The sequence below is a fragment of the Simochromis diagramma genome, unplaced genomic scaffold (genome assembly GCF_900408965.1).
Source record: "Simochromis diagramma unplaced genomic scaffold, fSimDia1.1 OVJJ01000304.1, whole genome shotgun sequence".
Classification (NCBI taxonomy): domain Eukaryota; kingdom Metazoa; phylum Chordata; class Actinopteri; order Cichliformes; family Cichlidae; genus Simochromis; species Simochromis diagramma.
The window spans coordinates 19,472,861-19,494,026 of record NW_024387030.1 but is presented as its reverse complement, the minus strand read 5'-3'; the positions used below and the strand labels follow the sequence as shown (position 1 = coordinate 19,494,026).

Below are 21,166 nucleotides of genomic sequence, written 5' to 3'. Positions count from 1 at the left end.
AAGCTTCAACTGATTGTCAGGGAGAGCCTGGACGAGCGTGACAAACCAATCAACCAACATTAGATGAAGTCAAACCAACTCCAGAAGAAACACTCCAACTATGGGAATGAGACGGGCTTCTCCTTGGAGAGCTTGCTGGCACATACATTCAATAACATCTCTGACATTTGTCTGGCACACAGCATAGACACGGAGCACTGTCGCTTAAACAAACATGAATCTGATACAACACAATGTAAAACAAACAGGATTGTTGCGATTTTTGTGAGGATCATCAGGTCTGTGTTTCTTCCCCAGGCCACATCACCCGTATAAACAGTGTTCTTTTGGTCTGCAGCTCATTGATCTTCCACTTGCTTTCATAGGGTCACAATAAAGTTCTTTTATGTGTTCTTGTTTAATTTATATTCACATTTTCCTCTTTGTCTCCTCCTTCTCTCTTCCAGTATAATCAATGGTTTTGCTCTGCCACTGAAAGCAGAGCATAAACAGTTTCTGGTCAAAGTGTTGATTCCCCTCCACACTGTCAGGAGTCTGTCCCTCTTCCATGCACAGGTAACAATAGTGTGTATAGAGTATGTGGGTAAAAGCTAATATCTGCCAACTTTAGATTTGGTGGAATCCCAGGCGTAGTTTATCCACAAACAGAACTTGGAACCTCGAAAAGTATCCTGTATGCTTTTTAAGGTGTGCTTTCGTGCTATAGCTTATGTGTATGTTTGTGTGTTTTTATACACTGAAGGAATCTAAATGTGTAATAATATTATAGTTGACAGCAGCCGTGAAAATCAGCAGAAACACAGTGGTTTAAAAAGTAAAATCATTTGAAAGCTCTTTCACTGCTGTGTTTGTACGTCTGAGCTGCTGTTGTAAGCCTTGCTCGAGGCTTAATGTGATGTTAGTTTTAACCTCCGGATTCCTCTCCTCACAGTTGGCGTATTGCATTGTACAATTCCTAGAGAAAGACCCAACATTAACAGAACCAGTAAGTATCTATGCACAACTCCTCCTATCAGTCACCTTTGTGTGACATTCATTTTTCATTCCCCCTCTCAGTTTGTCATGAAAGTGTTTCACATCAACGACAGAGTCAGAAATGTAAAGAATGACATTACTGTTATTATTATTTCAACTCAAATACTTGTATTTGAGAAAAAAAAGGGGGGGGGGGAAAGGAGCCAACTGTATAAACTGTGGCATCTTCTCTCTCAGGTCATCAGAGGCTTACTGAAGTTCTGGCCAAAAACCTGCAGTCAAAAAGAGGTGAGGCTCATTTGTTGCTAAATGCAAAAAAAAACCCAAAACAAAACAACAACAACAAAACTGTGTGTTTTAAACATCATCTTGTGTGTGTTGATATTGTCCCTCTTCCACGGCACTGCAGGTGATGTTTCTAGGGGAGCTGGAGGAGATTCTGGACGTCATCGAACCCACACAGTTCGTCAAGATCCAGGAGCCGCTTTTCAAACAGATCTCCAGATGTGTCTCCAGCCCACATTTCCAGGTCAGCGATGACTCATTGTGACAATGCCTACGTTTCCTGTGGGGTGGGGGTGGCCTAATTCATGGGGGACATTTGTGCTTAAACAGTTATTGGTTATTAAAGAGTGACGAGTGGTTATTGGTGGCATGAAGACATGGCTCAGTTAGTGTGCGTCCGTCTCGTCCCAGGTTGCAGAGCGAGCTCTTTACTACTGGAACAACGAGTACATCATGAGTTTGATTGAGGAGAACTCCAGCGTCATCCTGCCCATCATGTTTGCCAGCCTCTACAGGATCTCCAAAGAGCACTGGAACCCGTGAGTAGCATGACTTCTGTGTAATAGATGAGGCTTAATGTTTTCACTTTCTACTGATGTTCATTAGGAAATGAATACTTCAAGACCTGAGTAGAGTCACACATACAACCCCCTGTACCCCAGCAGAATTGCATTGCAATGTTCCACATTCTTGAGAAAAATCTGAATTCTGAACAGCTAAATATAGCTTAAAAAACTGATATCAATTGGGAATTAGTGTTAATTTGAAGATCACAAGTAGATTGTTGAAATTGCATATGATCGTTTAAGTTACTAGTCACCTCAGGATTCCTCTCCTAAGCCAAAGTCAGGGCTCTAAACACAGGAAAACATGCATGCACGTTTATTTATTCCTGGTTTTCAGCAAATTAGACTTTAGCTGGCCAGGGGTGAAAATATAAATTACTGAAAAATATTTCATTATCGTGTACCTGTTTTTTGGTTGTTTTATTCTGAATTTATTGCCAAGTGTTGATATTATTCAGATACGTTTGTAGACACAACCAGTCATCGAAACATGCCAGCTGGCTGTGCCTGTTGTGGGGTGCATGGGGCACATATGGATCTTAAAGAGGGTTATACTCCAGTGCTAATAGGAACAGCATGTTCCTGTTTTTACGAATAAATGTGGAATGTTTGGAAAAATTGATTTTGATCTCAAATGGAAAAAAAATGTTTGTTAGTTTGCGAATCAGTTGGGCACACATCGCTGGATGTCTCCATAATTTATCCAAAAATGAAGGCTGGAAGCTCTGTGTCTGCTACCACAGAAGTCTGAAGGAGCAATAAAAATGTGCCGCTGTAAGTTGTCTTACTCTGTCTGTGCTTTTCCCCTCTCAGGGCAATCGTGGCGCTGGTATACAACGTACTGAAGGCCTTCATGGAGATGAACAGTACCTTATTTGATGAACTCACAGCCACTTACAAGTCGGACCGCCAGCGGTAAGAAGCTGCTCACATCATCATCAGCAGCAGCAGCAGCAGGGGTGATGGGGACTCATGAATAATGTGATAGTTTGTGATGCCTCCAGGGAGCTGCTTAACACATTACAGGAACACACACAGTGCTACTATCACCCCACTGTGTCAGTCTCAGGATCAATATTAGATGTTGGTTAAAGAAAAGCCACACTGATAAATACTTTGAGTTAGAGCACCAGACTTCCGTTTAGAGTGACTGATTCAATAAAAACATTTCTTTATTTTTTTCACTTAGAGCTAATGCTTTTTTTGTGCTTAATGCTTATGTGTTTTTGTGTTCCAGTGAGAAGAAGAAGGAGAAGGAACGGGAGGAGCTGTGGAAGAAGCTGGAGGACCTGGAGCTGAAGCGGGGCCTTAGGAGCGACGGAATCATCCCAACTTAACAAAGACAGCGCCGCGCTCCCCTCTGTCCCTCCCCTATCCTACTGCTCCTTTCCTCCTCCTCTCCCCATCCGACTCCCCGCTCCTCCTCTGCCCTGATCCCGACTCTCCTGCCCTCGACATTAGCCATGTCTGCCCAGAGCTCCTGATACAGGCTGTCGTCTCTGGATCGACACAGAGCGCTCGCTGGTTTCTTAATTTTCTTTCTTTCTTTTTTTTCTTATGCTTTTTTTTTTTTTCCTCCTGTGTTTGTGCGACTTACTTTACAGTAGATTCATTACGTCTGTTTTCATTATTTCAACAGCACTGTAAATAATTGTTTTTTTTTTCTTTTTTTCTCCCTTAAACTGATATTATTGCAAATGGAAAAACAAAACAGTAATAATAATAATAAAAAAGGAAGAAAAAAATAGAAAATGAGAAAATCACTTGTGTGGGAGGGGAATTTAAACAAGAAAAAAAACTTTTTGGACTGTAGGACATGGAATGAACCCTTGGAAAATATTAAAAAAAAACACAAAAAAAGAGAGGTTAGATTGATTTTAACTCTTCACCCCAGTCTTCTTCAGTGTAGTCCCATATGTCATTTTTATTTTCTTGGTTCTCCTCTTTGCTTTTCCTCTTGTTGCCTCCATCTTTCTCTTCCCTCTCGGTCTTACCAGGCCCCAAGTGAACCAATCACAGTCGCCCCATTCCATCCAAAGGACACCCCTAATCTCCCTGGCCTCACCAACCTGTCTGCAAATTCTGCTTCCTGTTTAAAACAGGCAATGAATCGAACAAACAAACACACATTAATCTGACAACAGGGCCTTTCACAGTGCACACAAACACACCACTGACTCTTTAAATGTGTTTACATGTGTGTCCATGCAAATCAGGAGAGTACATAACTACATAAATCCTGACTAAAACTGTCAAACTTGGGATTTGAAATGCTGAAAATTGAGCAGTAAGTGTAGGGTTCTTTTTTTCCCCTTTACTTTGGCGCCCTCTGGTGGTAGTGCCAATACAGATGATGTTAAAAACAACAACAACAACAAAAAGGCTCAAAACAAACTTTAAACGTGTGCAGTCATAAATGTTCCACACAGCAATAACTGAAATGGTGATGGGGGCTTTGTGCAAACTTTCTCCTGGTGCTTTTGTTTCACCTGTCCCGGGAGACGAGTGTCTCTTTTGAGTCTTTTATAGTTATTCAGCGTCTCATTTTATTAACTTCCCTGGCAATGTGGCTGGTTGCCCGATGTTATAACAGAAAGAGATTAACACATACAAACCAGAAACAATTTGAATCCAGAACCATCTGCATGTAAACACACTCCTATTCATTTCCCCCTCTCCAAAAAAAGGACTACCTTCCATTAGCTGATTACGTTCCTTCTCTGTTTTTGACCCCGTCCCTCCTGCCATACCAGGTATCGCTGGTATCAGTCTGGCACTGGTACTGTCTGGCCATAACGGGGGACTCACAGCTAACGACAGACACACACACACACATGATAACGGGTCCTCAAAGGAGCGCCAAAAAAGAAAAGTACTCCTCGTGTGAAAAGACGAGCGCCTCGCATCACCTCCCGCCCCTCTCGCCTCGTCCCTCTAAGCCCACTGGGGGGGCGCCGCGTTGACTTCACAGTATTACAGCAACAGTGACAAAAAAAGACAACCCTGTAAATTGTTATTGAATGCAGTACACTGATAATCTTGTATCTTGTAGTAATTTAGCCTATGTTTTTTGCTTAGGAAACTGTGGAGAGGAGTATCCAGTATATAAAGAGGTATTATGGAACAACTTCCTGGTATTTATGATAGTGTTTCCCCTTCTTTTAGTCTGTTTCTTTTTTCTTTCTGTCTCACTCCTCCCGCTTCTCTTGGTTTTTATCTCATTTTGAATATTTTGATGAAGTTTCTTTTGACCATTTGAAAATATATATATATATATATATATATATATATATATATATATATATATATATATATATATATATATATATATATATATAATTTTTCTCTTTGTTTTTTTTTTTGTTGTTTTTTTTTTAGTTGGGGAGGGGAGGGTGGGAGGGAAGGAAAGCAGGGAGGGGTGAGGGCAGGTAGGCAGGAGAGGGTCAGAGGGGGGAGGGAGGCGAGTGTAGAGGGAAGGCACTGAGCAGACCACTTTTGCCCTGTTGGGAGTCTTTGACAGTGAACCTCACCCCCTCCTCCCTTGCAGAATTAATGTGTGCTTTAGAATGGCCCAGATGTAATATGATTTAAAAGCTGAAAAAAAAAAAAGATAAAAAAGGGTTGGAGAAATACAAATGTTTAATTATTTTAAAAAATAAAGAGATATTAAATTAAACCTGTTTTGTGATAAAGCCCAGATGCTGAATTGCTTTATTTCACTGGGTTCACAGGGTGTGTGTGTGTGTGAATGTGTGTGAGTGAGAACCGAGATCCAATTTTACTTTTTGTATGTAGACACTTTGCAGCCTGTTGCAAAACTATATCATGTGTTCACATTTCTTTAGCTGGATTAAAACAAAACAAAACAAAAGTCCCATAAAATAGTATTTTTGCACCGACACAATAATTCTAAAGAGCTTTTTGCTGAAATGATCTACAGCAGATGAGCGGTACCTGAAAGTCATGTACTTAAGAAACAGCAAAACATCCAAAAGACCGGACATGGGACCTGAGAGATTCTTCTGGCCCTTCAGTTGATCATCTACCGTTTATCGAATCCTCAGCGGAATTGAAGGGTGACTGTCGCAGGGAGAAAGAGCTGAGGTATGCCAAATGACAGAAGGAACTGCAATGAAAATCAGTGGCAACATTATTATGTTGTGATGAGATCAAATTTGACATTTTTAAGTCAAGTCATCACAGTATATACAGGGGAGAGATGTACAGTAGTGAATGTCTACAACCTGTGGAGGCTCTATCGTGGTTTATGTCTACGTTTCAGTCAGTGGTATTGGAGATCTTACCAAACCTGATGAAATTATGAACATAAAGTGATGCAGTACCATCAGGAAAGTTTCTAATGGGCTTCAGTTTTTAGCATGACAATGATCCCAAACACACTCCTAATGCAATAAATCATACCTGGATAGAAAGAAAAGCCACATAGATACACAATGAACACTCAAGGTGGGTCTCCCCACAGCTCGGACATCATCTTTAAAGCAGTGTGGGATCATCCTGACAGAGAACAGAACAAAAGGCAGCCAACATTCAAAAAAGATGTTTGAATGCCCTTCAAGAAGATCGAACTATTTCTGAAGGCTACTTTAAAAGAAATTGAAAGAATATTTACCTAAGAGAGTTCAGGCATTTGAAACATTAAACAAATCTGAAAGAGAAAGTTTTAGTAGACATTCACAGCATCTAAGAGGTTGCGCTTTAAAACACTTTAACCAAACTGGATCATTTGTATCCAAACCAAGATCAGGAAGACTTAAAGGAAGCATGTTTACCGGATGAACACATGCAGAAATAGTAAGACTCCATTTTTTACAGGTTGAGTTTGCCTACGAGAAAGAAGTATCTGTAAACCAAGACAGGAACCAACTCCAAACTGTTGAGGTGGTGAGACTGGACGGCTGATGGGAGTTGGAACACCTGCAGTAACCAAGCAGCACTATGTTCATCAGAGACCTGCTCCAGCCCTCTGGGTTCAAGCTGTGCGCAGAAAGCCAAAGAGCCCCAACACATCGCAAAACTTTGAAGAGCTGTTTGAAGACCAAGGTGGCTGTCATGGATTTTCTGAGCAGTCAAATGATCAAGACCAATGAGAGCACTAAAACAAGAAGAAACACCCCTGACACAGGAAGATCCTTGTCAGAGGTGAAACTTGCTGGTACCTTTCTATGGAGAGTTTACATGTTCTCCTTTTGCCTGCATGGGTTTTCTCTGGATGTGCTGGTTTTCCCCCACAACTCAAAAACATGCCCAGAGAGCTCCTCTGAACTGAACTGTGGTGTGTTGCAGTACTTGAGGTGGTCAACAGAGGCCAGCAGAGACCTACAGTTTACAGGTTTAAACTCGATCTGGTGAGTCGGTCACAGTTAAAGCGACACTTTAAAAACCAAAGTTAATTCACACAAGCTGTTTGTTTATGTTTTATACAGGGAAATAAAATCTTTAAAAGAACAGACACTAAAAAACATCCACACCCCACAGAAAGGCCCGAGCCTATCAAGAGGTTCAAACCCAGAATCTTTCTTACTGAGAAGTGATAATCCTTACCACTGTGCCACCGTGCCGCCTCATGTAGCACAGAATCTGAGCTCCTGTGTCTGTGCTTGATTCAGTGCTGGTCACACCCAGGAGACTGGGCACACTGTGGACTGCCGTTAGGATCTAATTAGGATCATCAGTCAAACACTAAACCCTGGTGGCTCACATGAGGCTTCTTGCCTGGAATTTTCCCAAAGCCCCTGGACACATTTGGCTCTGAGCTCTTTACAGCAAAAAAATAAATAAATAAATAAATAAAAGAATAAAGTAGTAACAACACTGCTGATAATTATATACACTCCTGTTTCTCCTCTCTGTACAGACTTTCTTTGATCCCAAAACAGTCACATAGGAGGGAAGAAGAAAAAGGAAGATCATTTGCATCTACGTATCTGCTGAATTCGTTCATCAGGCGAATATCTCCTATACTTTCCCATTTGAATGCATGGATTTCTGAGCCAGAGACAGCCAGGATCTGTGTGTCTGAATGTTTCTCCAATCGTTTCCATTTAATTTGCTGTAAAACCCAACTTCCTGCTTTCTTCTTTTACCAGCATTAAGCGGTGCCTTTATTTCTCCCGTGATATGAATTATGCAACAACAGTAACGATAAATGTTATCTTGCATGTGGCCTTCTCGGTGCATCACTGTACATTGTCAGAGTAGAAACTGGTAACCAAATAATAGCCAGACTGTGGGAGTGTCTATGCTGAGGTCACATGCCTATTACCAGCAATAAAGATGCATTTTTTTTTTTTTGTCTTTTCTGTGCACCTTTTGTTATACTTAGTTTTAAGTCACATTGGTTATTAATAATATGTGTATTTGTGTAATTAAATTTAAATTCAGTAAATTGAAAGACCCTACAAAAACAGAGAAAACCCCAACAATTAGACCACAATGTTTGAGGTATGGCTTCTAATGATACTGTCCAAGAGCAGCATGTATAAAGTAAACAGAATTGGTCCTAGCACAGAACCCTGTGGAACTCCATGATTAACCTTTGTGTGTGAAGAGGACTCTCCTTTAACATGAACAAACTGTTCACGTTAGAGATGATTCAAACTACCGTTCAGTACCTGTAATTCCCACGGCATGCTCCAATCTCATGGGTTACAAGAAACGGCATTTGGATGCATTCTTAAGTCAGTCCTGCACCTTTACTGCAACCTTTTATCCAGTTGTGTGAGACATATTAGATTGAAGCCATCAGAGACCGTCTCACTACATCAATGGTAGGAACAGAAAACCTCTTTGACTCTGACTTTTGTTTTTTTTCTCCCTTTTTTCAAGCTGAGTCATGCCCTGTCTGTCTCTCTGTTAACATTTTTATTTTGGAGTTCACAAAGTTCCTGTTCTGCTGTTTCCAAGGGTTCCTCTCTAAAAACAGAAAACTCTTTCACTCTGCCCCTCTGTCTCTAATGCACCTCTCCTCCTCTTTCTCTGCTTCTGCCAAATCATTGCAGAGGAAGCATCCTCTCTACTTTTTCTCCAGCCCTCTCTCATTTCTTCATTTCATTTAGCCTTTATTGCTTCTTCCATCACATAGCTGGTTCTTCTCTCTTCATTCCTTTTCTCTCTTCTTTCATGCTGCAGTATTAATTTGCGCACCCCCCCCCCCCAATAATTCCTCCTATTGTTTCCTTATTACCATTTTTCTTATATCGTCACCTCTTATCTCCTTCTTTGCCCTCCTTACTCCACCTTGGCACTCGCCTCCTCTGCTTTTCTTTCTTCTGATCTCTTTTCCTCATTTCTTTCAATTTACCCTCATTTCATTTTCCTTTCCTCCTTTGTTGTTTCCTTTGACTTCTCTTTACTTGTCTGTTTCCTCTCATTTCACTCCCTTACTCTCTCTTTATCTTCTTCTTTTACCCTCCTGCTTTCATTGTGACTTGTTTCTTCATCTCTTCTGTTTCCTGTTTCATTTATATTTCCTTATACTCCCTTGTTTCCTTATATCCTACTCCTTCCTTCTTGTTTCCTTGTGCTGATCTCCACCTTTTTGTGTCAAAGTCCTGTTCTTCTCTCCTGTGATTTTCCATCTTTTGGATTTTCCTCTTGCTTATTCCCCTCCTCTCCTTTCTTTTCCCTCTTCATCAGTTTTCTCTTCTTCCTGTTTTTTCATTCCCCTCCTTTTCCTCTGTGGTGTCTTGCCCCTTCTCTCTTTCTCTCTCTCTCTCTCCATGTGTGGGGGGGATTAAGGTGGAGGAGGAGGAGGAGGAGAGAAAAGCCCCGACAGTTATGAATGTGTGTATATTAATATAAGCCTCATAATCCCATATTGCCTCGGGCTAATCTTTGCCTTTTTGTTTTTTTCGATGTAAAAACAAGAGAAGCAGCCAAGAGTTCAATCCACATTAGCGCACTGTGATGTGGAAATGCAATGCCCACCAGTGCACAGAGGATATGTACTTTATGAGGAAGATTGTTGTCATGTTAATGAACTCTGAATAAGTCATGTTCTTATACTTGTTTGATAAGAACGTGAATGAGATGAAAGCTTTTAATCTTGTCTCTCATCAGTGAAGACAGCGGTATTAGAGGGTACGAAGCCTCCCACTTGCCTGTCATAAATAAGGCTACCGGTGTAGCAACGAGCCCACACACACATAACACAGCCATGAAAACACAACCTGTTGCTGTGTATTTATTTGGATTTGGAACATTCACGGAGGATTGGACCATCACAAATCTGTCAGCCTCTCTCAGCTCATCCCCTCAAGAACAGCTGATTGTCTTTTTTGTATAATAATTTTTTTGTATAATAATAAATTACATCATATTTAAAGCCTTTCAAAGTTACATGGACTTGGAAGTACATAACAGGATGTAGAACTTTTTAATTCACCTCCAGTCACAGGAAGCAGAGATGATGTGATACTTCCAAACTTATTCAGAACATGTGATCACTAGTCTTTCTCCATTTCACAACCACAAGCTACATTCATAAGTGTTAAAATATGACTTTACTGTTGTTAGAAGATTAGGATCAGATTATCAGATTATTATAGAGCTTTTTGACCAGCCACCTTTCCTACATGACCCCTGAAAGGCACATCTTAAAGTTTTCTCCAATGAATCATCAGCGAACAGACAAGACTCTACAGTATCAGTGCTTGTTTCTGTTTCTTTACATCACAGGCAAACTGGGAAAGTTGTGCCACAGACAACATGAGGCTCGAAGATGATTACAAGAATGTAACGTTGCCCTTAGGTTGGGACACTTGGAGTTGGTCTGAAGATAATTTTGTTGCCATTTTTCTTTTTACAGAACATTAAATATATAAAAATGTTCTTAGTATGAGTCGTTGTAACTGAAAAGGTTTGCTGTTTTTCTTCCCCTTTTTCCAGAAGTGATTGATTTACCCCCTTAAGTGCAAGATCCCAGAGATTTTCTAACAAGTTTCAAAGTGAATTACTGTAATTTTCCAAAGTGAGGAAATGCTGATTGGGCTTTAGTGGTTGTTACATGTGACGCTGGAAGAAGCAGAACTTTTACTTCAGTAATGATACAAAAGAAAAGGTCATCAAAGTGCAACACTGTGTGTACACTAAAGTACAACAATTGGGGTTGGGGGTTCATGTAACTCTTAGCAGTGGTGATGTTATTCACTATTGTGTAGATTATGTGTTCTTCTGCAGTGAAACAAACCTCTGATGGCACATGATTCCAACACCCCTTCACACTGCATAATGTTACTGAAATGTAACGCTGTTTGTAAAAATGTCTGTGGTGTTCATTTTAAACTCTTCATTCTTAAGTAATGTTAAATTACCAAAAGTTTTCACTAAAAAGTTTTCAAATAAACCAATAAGTATGTTTAAAAAGTACAAAAACCCCACAAATGATGCCTTACCAGCCCTGAAATATCAGCATTTCATATAGAAACACTTAAAACAACCCTTATGTTGGCTTATGAGACATACTGTGCATACATACAGGGAGTGCAGAATTATTAGGCAAGTTGTATTTTTGAGGAATAATTTTATTATTGAACAACAACCATGTTCTCAATGAACCCAAAAAACTCATTAATATCAAAGCTGAATGTTTTTGGAAGTAGTTTTTAGTTTGTTTTTAGTTTTAGCTATTTTAGGGGGATATCTGTGTGTGCAGGTGACTATTACTGTGCATAATTATTAGGCAACTTAACAAAAAACAAATATATACCCATTTCAATTATTTATTTTTATCAGTGACACCAATATAACATCTCCACATTCACAAATATACATTTCTGACATTCAAAAGCAAAACAAAAACAAGTCAGCGACCAATATAGCCACCTTTCTTTGCAAGGACACTCAAAAGCCTGCCATCCATGGATTCTGTCAGTGTTTTGATCTGTTCACCATCAACATTGCGTGCAGCAGCAACCACAGCCTCCCAGACACTGTTCAGAGAGGTGTACTGTTTTCCCTCCTTGTAAATCTCACATTTGATGATGGACCACAGGTTCTCAATGGGGTTCAGATCAGGTGAACAAGGAGGCCATGTCATTAGTTTTTCTTCTTTTATACCCTTTCTTGCCAGCCACGCTGTGGAGTACTTGGACGCGTGTGATGGAGCATTGTCCTGCATGAAAATCATGTTTTTCTTGAAGGATGCAGACTTCTTCCTGTACCACTGCTTGAAGAAGGTGTCTTCCAGAAACTGGCAGTAGGACTGGGAGTTGAGCCTGACTCCATCCTCAACCCGAAAAGGCCCCACAAGCTCATCTTTGATGATACCAGCCCAAACCAGTACTCCACCTCCACCTTGCTGGCGTCTGAGTCAGACTGGAGCTCTCTGCCCTTTACCAATCCAGCCACGGCCCATCCATCTGGCCCATCAAGACTCACTCTCATTTCATCAGTCCATAAAACCTTAGAAAAACCAGTCTTGAGATATTTCTTGGCCCAGTCTTGACGTTTCAGCTTGTGTGTCTTGTTCAGTGGTGGTCGCCTTTCAGCCTTTCTTACCTTGGCCATGTCTCTGAGTATTGCACACCTTGTGCTTTTGGGCACTCCAGTGATGTTGCAGCTCTGAAATATGGCCAAACTGGTGGCAAGTGGCATCTTGGCAGCTGCACGCTTGACTTTTCTCAGTTCATGGGCAGTTATTTTGCGCCTTGGTTTTTCCACACGCTTCTTGCGACCCTGTTGACTATTTTGAATGAAACGCTTGATTGTTCGATGATCACGCTTCAGAAGCTTTGCAATTTTGAGACTGCTGCATCCCTCTGCAAGATATCTCACTATTTTTGACTTTTCTGAGCCTGTCAAGTCCTTCTTTTGACCCATTTTGCCAAAGGAAAAGAAGTTGCCTAATAATTATGCACACCTGATATAGGGTGTTGATGTCATTAGACCACACCCCTTCTCATTACAGAGATGCACATCACCTAATATGCTTAATTGGTAGTAGGCTTTCAAGCCTATACAGCTTGGAGTAAGACAACATGCATGAAGAGGATGATGTGGACAAAATACTCATTTGCCTAATAATTCTGCACTCCCTGTATGAGCAGAGATGAATCTGTTGTGCCACATTTCCTTTGAACATCAAAAGGCTTGAAGTAACACAACTCAGTGATGTTCATTGAGGTGCCTTCTGGATGCAAGCAGACCCTAAATGCATGATAATGGTGATCAAAAAGCATGGTTTCCATCAGTTTTCACCACAGTAATGCAATTTTCTCTTTCACAGCCATAGTCTTGATTTTACAAAACACAGTCCTCCCATTTGCTACTTCTGCGCACATGACAAGGTCATGATGATGTACCGTGATGTTTTATCCACCTAGCAGAAAGCACACTGATGGACAATACGGCTCCACGTTTTACAGCAATCAGCAGGCCTTGTTCCAGTTCTGCAAAAATCACCATCTTTCCTGGTGCTAAAGCTAATCTATCCCTGCCATGGAGTTTTGATATGTCATAGCCAGTGTCTTTTACTACATTACTGTCAGAGGGGCCATGTCCAACCACTGTCTGGCCATTTGGTATGTGCAGTCCTCTCCTGTGACACTTGATCCTTATTCTCACTATCAGCAGGATAACAAACAGCCTAAGTGCAACATTTGCTTTCAGAAGCCAAAGGATGAAGGGCCATGGTGACTTCAGGGTCCTGCTCTCAGGTGTGCTTTCAGATGCACAATTCTCCTCTTGGTGCATATTTTATTCTAGGGATGCGTGCATGCTGTTTTACCCGTCTCTCAACAATCCTTCAAAGTGTCTGGCTTTGTGATACAGTGAAGTTCAGTCTGATGTGCAGTAAAATGTATTAGACTGTGTGCTGTAGAGCAGCGGTCCCCAACCTTTTTTGCACCACGGACCGGTTTATGCCCAACAATATTTTCACGGACCGGACTTTAAGGTGTCGCGGATAAATACAACAAAATAAAACTAGTACCGGTACCGAAAAAAAGAAGATTTATTCATAACACACGTGAAAAGACCCAGGAAAACCGAGTTAACGATAAAAACGATAACAAAATAACGCTGAAAACCGATAAAAACCCTGAAAACCATACATTTCACACCTGAGCCTCAACTCTTGCTGCCCGGTACCAAACGACTCATGGACCGGTACCGGTCCGAGGACCGGGGGTTGGGGACCGCTGCTGTAGAGCACCAATCATTAACACACACACACACAACACTCAACTCAACAAAGTCTAAATGTAGCAGTGAAATGTAAAGTTTGTAGTGCTGCTGAACTGTTTGTAAGAATCATAAAGTGGAAATGCTCAAAAAATATAAGTGATAGACTAAATTTAAGCTGACTTAAACAAGCAGAATTGCAGTTCACCTCCACTGGGTCTTATTAAAATATCTCCTCAGCCAGTCGTGTTTTTAAAGAAGTGCCAACATTAACTTATTATTATTATTATTATTATTATTATTATTATTCTTTTTTATTTTTTAGAATGGGTCTTCTTTCACCAGCACTCATGTCTAGATGAGAAGACAATCTAACTTTCCTCCTACATGTTTCAGTAGTGTAGATATTCCAAGTCAAAGAGTCACGAGACACTCCCACACTTTTACAATCAGCAGGTCTGAGTCTAGTTTGTCTGGTACATCAGTGAGCAACATGCTTTTGATGACAAAGAAATATAATTTGCAGCAGGCCAGGGTCTGTTTTCAGACTCCACATTGATTTAGTTTAACAGGAATACCTCATGTCTGTGAAGGTTCTCAGTCATCCAGTCTAAGGAGCTTGGAAAGAAAAGCGTCTGGACTTCTTTAGGTTTCCTTCAAGACGTTTTACCTCAGATCCGAGAAGCTTCTTCAGTTTTAAGAGCAGTTGGTGGAGAGTCCCAGGAATATGTGCCGTTTGTGTTCTTAATGGTTAACAATTCTTGTTGGAAATCGAAGTAAATGATCACAAAGACACAAAAAAGGACTTCAGACAACTACAAAAAGATGGGAGACCAATAAAAACAAAAAATGTAAACAAAAAAGTGGTGCAGGCAGACCACTAAGAGACGACAAAGAAATAAAAGCAAACATTTTAACTTAAAAATGCAGATTCAGATTTTCTTCTTTCTTTTTCTCTTTATTTAAAGACTCATTTTAATTATTTAAGTTATCTCATTACATATTTACTTTGTTTTCCTTTCTCACAATCAAACCAGATATTGCACATATTTCAAGATTACACTGTGAAGCAAGACTATATTTAGATGTGCAATCCTACCTCTATCTAATTTAATTGTAATGACTTGAGCTGGAAATAATTAGTGTGTCTTCTTGCTTATTTACTTTTGAAAAATGCGGGGAAAATGCTACAAAGTCAAAAACCGAGGCCTCTGCATTATTAGTCTCTGAAATGTTTAATTAGGAGCATTTATTTGTTGCTGTTCCACCATCCTTATGCTGTATATTTCTGTGGTGCTAATTAATCCCAGTAAACGTAGCAGACGCTCTGACGGTGCTCGGCTTATTTATTAGGAGGAAATGCTCGGAAACTAGGAAGCAGGCCAGGAGAGGTCGGAAATCCACCAAGGACTCTAAACATCCACTTTGGCTGTTTGAAGGCAGCGCAGCTAAATATTTAACACAGCTTAATGCACCGTGTTGAGAAACAGACTGTCAGATTGTGTAGAAACCACTCCCCCACTCTCACACATCCGTTCTTCCGCCAACTCCCTGACCGAGCTCGGGGCCAAAGCATTTTTTTAAAAGCTGTATCTCAGAGAGTTTTTCTCCTTGCTGCCATCTCATGTAGTAGAAAGAACACAGCACAGATGCAAAACTTCATGATCTGTAAAACCAGCAGCTTGTTTGTGTGCAGATGCACGGGACAGGTGCAGTGATGTGAGAGCATGTGAGACGATGAGTTTTCATGAGTTTTGTATGTTTCAGATTGCTCCTGTGCTGCTGGGGAATGTTTGGTCATGGCAATCCACGACCTCACGTCTTACAGAGTCATGTTTTCTCTTATCATCTTCTCCTAATTCGCAGCTTCTGTGATCTTGTACATGATCTTCTCTTCTGCTCCCAGTAAAAGAACTGCTGCTCCATTCTCACCGTCACTTCCCTGCGATGCATCTTTCTTGCCTTACGTTCAAGCTATATGTAAGCCATCTAGTTGACATGGAAACTGAAAACGAAGCCATGAATAGCCCACAGTGGGCGACAAGGTGACTCACTGTGCATCTTCCTGCCTGGAAAATGTCTCCCTGTGACCAAACATCTGTTTATTTGAAGTTCCTGCTATTACCTAACAACCAGCCAGCTGAGAGCTTGCTGATGTAAATAATCATCAGTCATTCCAGTAGCTTTTTGTGAAGTCTGTTTTTTTTTCCCTCAGGTGGAAAGTGAAACGGTGTAATCAGCTGGGGAAATGCTTACGTGGAGACATAAATGAATAACTTACATAGATTTTCTTTTCGTAATCATCAGCTGGACACTGGCAGAAGCAAGGCAGGATGGTTATTCACCCAAAGTTTGGTCAAGTTTCTGCTTGAACTGCTGCTTCTGAGTATATCTTCCTAATAATTTAAGAAGACTTTTTCCAGCCATCTGTTTTCCACCCATCTCATCAACAGCCTGTTCAGCTTCAAACTTAGCAGGTGTATTGCTCTTGACCCAAGTAAGTTCAGTGCTGAGGTTGAGCTCGTTTTGACAACTTGACAAGAAGTGGTTCTCATGTTTTAGCTACTTGCTGCTCTGTTATCAGTGCTTCAGCTACAAAAACTGGGGTTCATGTTAAAAGAATGCAGGTTTACACCCTTTCAAAACAGTGACCACATGTTAACATGCCTTTATGGCCAATGCCCTGAGGACAAATTCTCTAAGCTTCTTCGCTGTTTTCTTGGTTCCCAGGTTGACAGACAGTGATGGCAACAGTGGAGATTTAAAATGCACTTTATCACTCTGGCACAAAAAGCCACTTTAGACCCTTTAAACTGTTACAGAGTGTTGTTATATTTCAGGTGAAGTTGGGTGATGCTGTGCATGTGCCGATAAAGGATTTTGTTCTGATGATAACTCTGAAAACAGTTCACGATTTTCACCTCTGGGGACCATGAGTACACCACGCCAAGGACCTTTAATACCGACACAATGTAATGGAGGAGTTTGTCTAAGGGATTCAACATCAGCTTTACTGATCTTGACTTACTGATCCTCCACTAGTCTGACAAGCATAAATATGTGAAGCAATTTCTATAAAAGACATTAGCTAAAGAGGAAATTTCTTATCACTGTGATTCGAATGGAAATACCACGAAAAGCCTGAACAGCTCTGAACATAACGTGGAAATTCATGTACATATATTCATGTATTCATGTACATTTGGTCAAATTACAGTATGCTTGATGCTGTTTCTGCTACCCCTCAGTGCAGCATTCAACCCTGTTGGCCACAATATTTTGCTGCACAGATCACAACATGTCATTAATGCTTTTCTTGGGTAATATTATTAGAACTAGAATTGTAGTCTTAAAGACACGAAGACCTGGATGATCTGGAAAATATCCAACTTCTAAATTAAGACTAAACTGTTATTGTGAGTTATTGTACTCTGTTCTAAAAATCTCAGAAACACGATGTGTAGCTGATACTTACTTTAGATGGCATTACCTTGACCTCCAGTAATACTGTCACGAACCTTGGAGTCATTTTTGACCAGGATGCCTGAGGCTTCTTTTTGTTAAAAGGGAGTTTTTCCTTCCCACTGTTGCTAAGTGCTTGCTCATAGGGTTGTATGATTGTTGTCTTTCTAATATTGGAGGGTCTTTACACTATAATATAAAGCATCTGGCTTGTGGCTTTCTTCTTTCTCAAGTAAAGAAACCTTATAACACTCATCCCTCTTGCTGACCGTCTTCAAATATGGCTAACGTTTGATATCAGGCTTCTGTTTCCCACTGCTGAGACTGTGCGTCTTTACACTGCTGCAACTGCTACTGTATATCCGAGATTAGGAGGAGAGTGATTAACTAAAAGCTCCAAAATGAGCCTATTCAAGCTGCAACATTCAGATGTAGGAAAGGGGATTCAAAGAGAGAGAGAGGGGGTGCAAACTGCAGCGGGAGCAGAAACAGCTGTAATTAAGCACTAATTCTAAAAACAGTAAGGCAAAGTCATCACAGGCAGGTTACCTCAGGTGGCTAATCCAAATGCTTCAACAAAGCTTATGCCTGGGAGAAAAAAAAACACAAAAAACAAAACATTTACATTTCAGATTCAAGAAGTAGTAATTAGCCTACAGCGGAAAAAGCTTTGTTAAATGCCACAGCAAGCTGTTCATGCACCCGCCAGCTGACACAAAGTGGCTATTAGGTGTTAGATCCAAAAACAGGAAAGCAGAGAGAGACAGAGGAAGTCCCATAATAAGAACAGCAACAAGGCAAAACACTGAATTATAGTACTGTTGTATAATATCAAAGGCAGCATTAATAGCTCACACTTGATCCAGTTCTGTCTTCTCTCTGGTTGTTCTATTGTGTTTTATGCTGTCACACTCTTATCTGGCACTGTGTGCCTTTATGCAGCCCTCATGTTCATCCACTGTCTGAAACAGGCTTTTTAACTCCTTCCTCCAGAAAGCATTTTTATTGTGATTGGCTGCCCCTCGTAGGGGCAAACAGAACGTTTAAAAGTGTCAGGTTGGTGTTTCTGTGGTCCCAGCCAGAGCTGTGTGCCTGAGTGTGGGAGATGGCCTTAGGTATCTGATATCTGCTCTCTATGACATCATACAGAGCCTAGAAAAAAATCCAAATCCCCCAAATATTACTTTAGTTTCAATTTTGACTGTAACTTGTTTAAGATAATCATAACACTCACACTCTGATGAACACATCGGGAGCAAATCAGGGATCAGCGTCTTAGCCAACGATACTGTGGCATGCAGACTAGAGCAGTGAGGCACTGAACCACCAGTCTCACTCCCGAGTCAAGCCACCCCATCTGTCCTTTTGCCCCATGGTGACTGAAGACAGGCTCTGACTGCGGATAAACAGAAGAATACGGATGGATGTATGTTTACCAACAGAGTTGCTTTATCCATGTTTTATTTTGTAAAAATGATGGTTACGTGAAAAAAGCTATCATTTTCTCAGTGGATATATGCTGTGGAAAATGAATAAAGGTGTTCCTGCATATGACATCTGAGGGTCATGAGACTGCTGCTTTACCACAGAAAGAGGGATTCATGCCTAAACCCTGGCGGTCAAGTTGTAGCTGTGGATTACAGCCACTGTCTGTGCTTGTCAACTGAGGACATAGAGAAATAGTGGAAACATGTTTTTTTTTGCCAAGTGGATCCCTCCAACAGGTCAATCTGTCCTTGAGAAAACTCTTTCTCCAATAAGTGTAATGGACCTCTTTTTATTGACTAATGCAGCAATTTAGACCTCCCGCTGGCCCCCTGATGCAGCACACTGGCAACACAACAGAGACCTGTCTGTATGGCATAAAACCCATTTAACACCATGTCCCTCGGCTATGCTATTCTCATCCTCCTCCCACCTTTATCATCAGTAAGCTCCCCCTCCACCCGGTGTATTTTTTCCCAGGATGACCTAAGTCTGGGGCAGGGTTTGGAGGTTTGGTGCGGTCAGTGGACTTTGCGGTTGGGTGGGGGCAGAGAACGCTTTGATTTTTGATCCTCTTCCTTTTTAAGGAGCAAGTGAGAACACTGGTGGAAGCTGCACTAATTAATTCTGAGATCAATAAAGAGGGATGCAGCTATGCCTTCCTCCAGATGTGCAGGCGGTTCATTGATCGGCTCTGGGCGGTTCAATACTTCTATCTCTGTATAGTCCCACTTTCCTTCCCCAAATGAGGCGTCAGTGTCATCCCACTGCTGCCTTTGATCTCTACCATGTGACATTTACTCCTTTCTACTCAATGAGCAGGAAGCTGGAATTAGCTAATGCTGAGACGTGGAGCTGCACAGACAGAAGATTTCGGTTTCTTCCTGCTGATTTTTTTAATGCTCATTAGGGACCCGGTGTTTTGTTTTGTTCAGTGCCCCCGACATCCAGAATCACATTTGTCCAGCTCATGGCTGGAGCGTGGCTCACTGTGAGGATGGTGAGCACCAGCGCCTTTGTCACATGAATAAAGCAGGCCTGCTTGCTAAATAATGATTGGGTTTAATTGAGGGGTTGGTGATCCGATGTAATTAGAGTGATTACAGTCATTAAATCTCTATAGAAGTGCTCTTTTCTGTCCAACATGGCCAATCAACGATACATGAAGCGGTTTAGCGATGAGGTGGAGTTGACCGCATCAGCAATAATGCATTTTAGTTTTAAGGCCGAGAGCAACTACACTGACACAAACCTACAACTGCTTTTGCTTCACAGCAACAAATAGGAACGATGTCAAGTTGGATTTTTATTTAGTGCTTGTAAGGTACGGTCTACTCTGGCTCGGGTTATTTGTTATTGGTGTCTTTTTATTGTTGTAAGCCTATTCAGACTGGGAATATTGTTTAATATGTGGCATAATAATAAAATCAATCAATCAGGCCTACAATTTCCACATTACATCATACCTATAGGCCACACTGTGGCCCTTTTCCAGGGAAGAATATCAGTCTCGATTACAAGTCACCAGAGATGGGCAGTAACGCGCAATCCGACTACCTTTTTCAAGTAACGAGTAAAGTAAGGGAATACTATTGCAAAAAAGGTAATTAGATTACTGTTACTTTCCCGTAAGGATGCTGCGTTACTGCGTTACTAAAACCGTGATTTTTTTTTTGCGAGAGTGTCTCATGATAATGACGTAAGCGAGCGCGACGTTCGTGGCAACAGCTGTGTGCAGATCAACAATGGATAATATAAGGAGGGCGGGAGAGAGTATGAGCGTGCAGCGTTTAAAGCGTGGAAGTACCGACCTTACTTTGAGTTTGATTCCGTAAAAAGTAACAAAAACATTAGCGTCCGCTGTACACTGCGTGGGAAGAAAACTTCTTTTTATGCTGCCACGGAATGGGAAACTCCCAGATGCTTCCACTGACTGCTGCGGCACATCTGCACCAGGGCAAACCTCCGCCTGCCCCACTCCTGCTATAGAGGTGAAAATAGAGCAACAGGACCACTGAGTCTTTGATTTTATTTATTTTCTGTTGTGTTTTATGTGCATTTATTTGAAAGAGTGAGTGTAAACACAAAAAGTATTTTATTTTATGTGCTGGAATGTGCAGAAAATAGGTTTAAATGTTAAACAAATTTCTTCCAGTCAGAGAATGTTGCATATAATTTAATGTTTGCTTGATGGGTAAAGTTAAAAGATTAAAACTAATAAAACTAGTTTCAAAAAGAGACTTTTTCAT

General features: G+C 41.0%; 1 protein-coding gene across 4 annotated transcripts in view; it reads left to right on the top strand.

Annotated features, from left to right (window-relative positions):
• ppp2r5eb (protein phosphatase 2, regulatory subunit B', epsilon) overlaps window positions 1-4,497 on the top strand; it is a 48,160-nt gene extending 43,663 nt beyond the window's left edge. For all 4 annotated transcript variants that reach the window (XM_040041863.1, XM_040041862.1, XM_040041861.1 and 1 more), the window contains 7 exons: window positions 447-555; window positions 932-985; window positions 1,213-1,263; window positions 1,385-1,504; window positions 1,672-1,799; window positions 2,640-2,741; window positions 3,064-4,497. In XM_040041863.1, coding sequence (XP_039897797.1) covers window positions 447-555; window positions 932-985; window positions 1,213-1,263; window positions 1,385-1,504; window positions 1,672-1,799; window positions 2,640-2,741; window positions 3,064-3,163 — 664 coding nt within the window. In that variant the 3' untranslated portion in view covers window positions 3,164-4,497. The remainder of the gene's footprint in view (window positions 1-446; window positions 556-931; window positions 986-1,212; window positions 1,264-1,384; window positions 1,505-1,671; window positions 1,800-2,639; window positions 2,742-3,063) is intronic.
• Window positions 4,498-21,166: the final 16,669 nt, after the last annotated feature.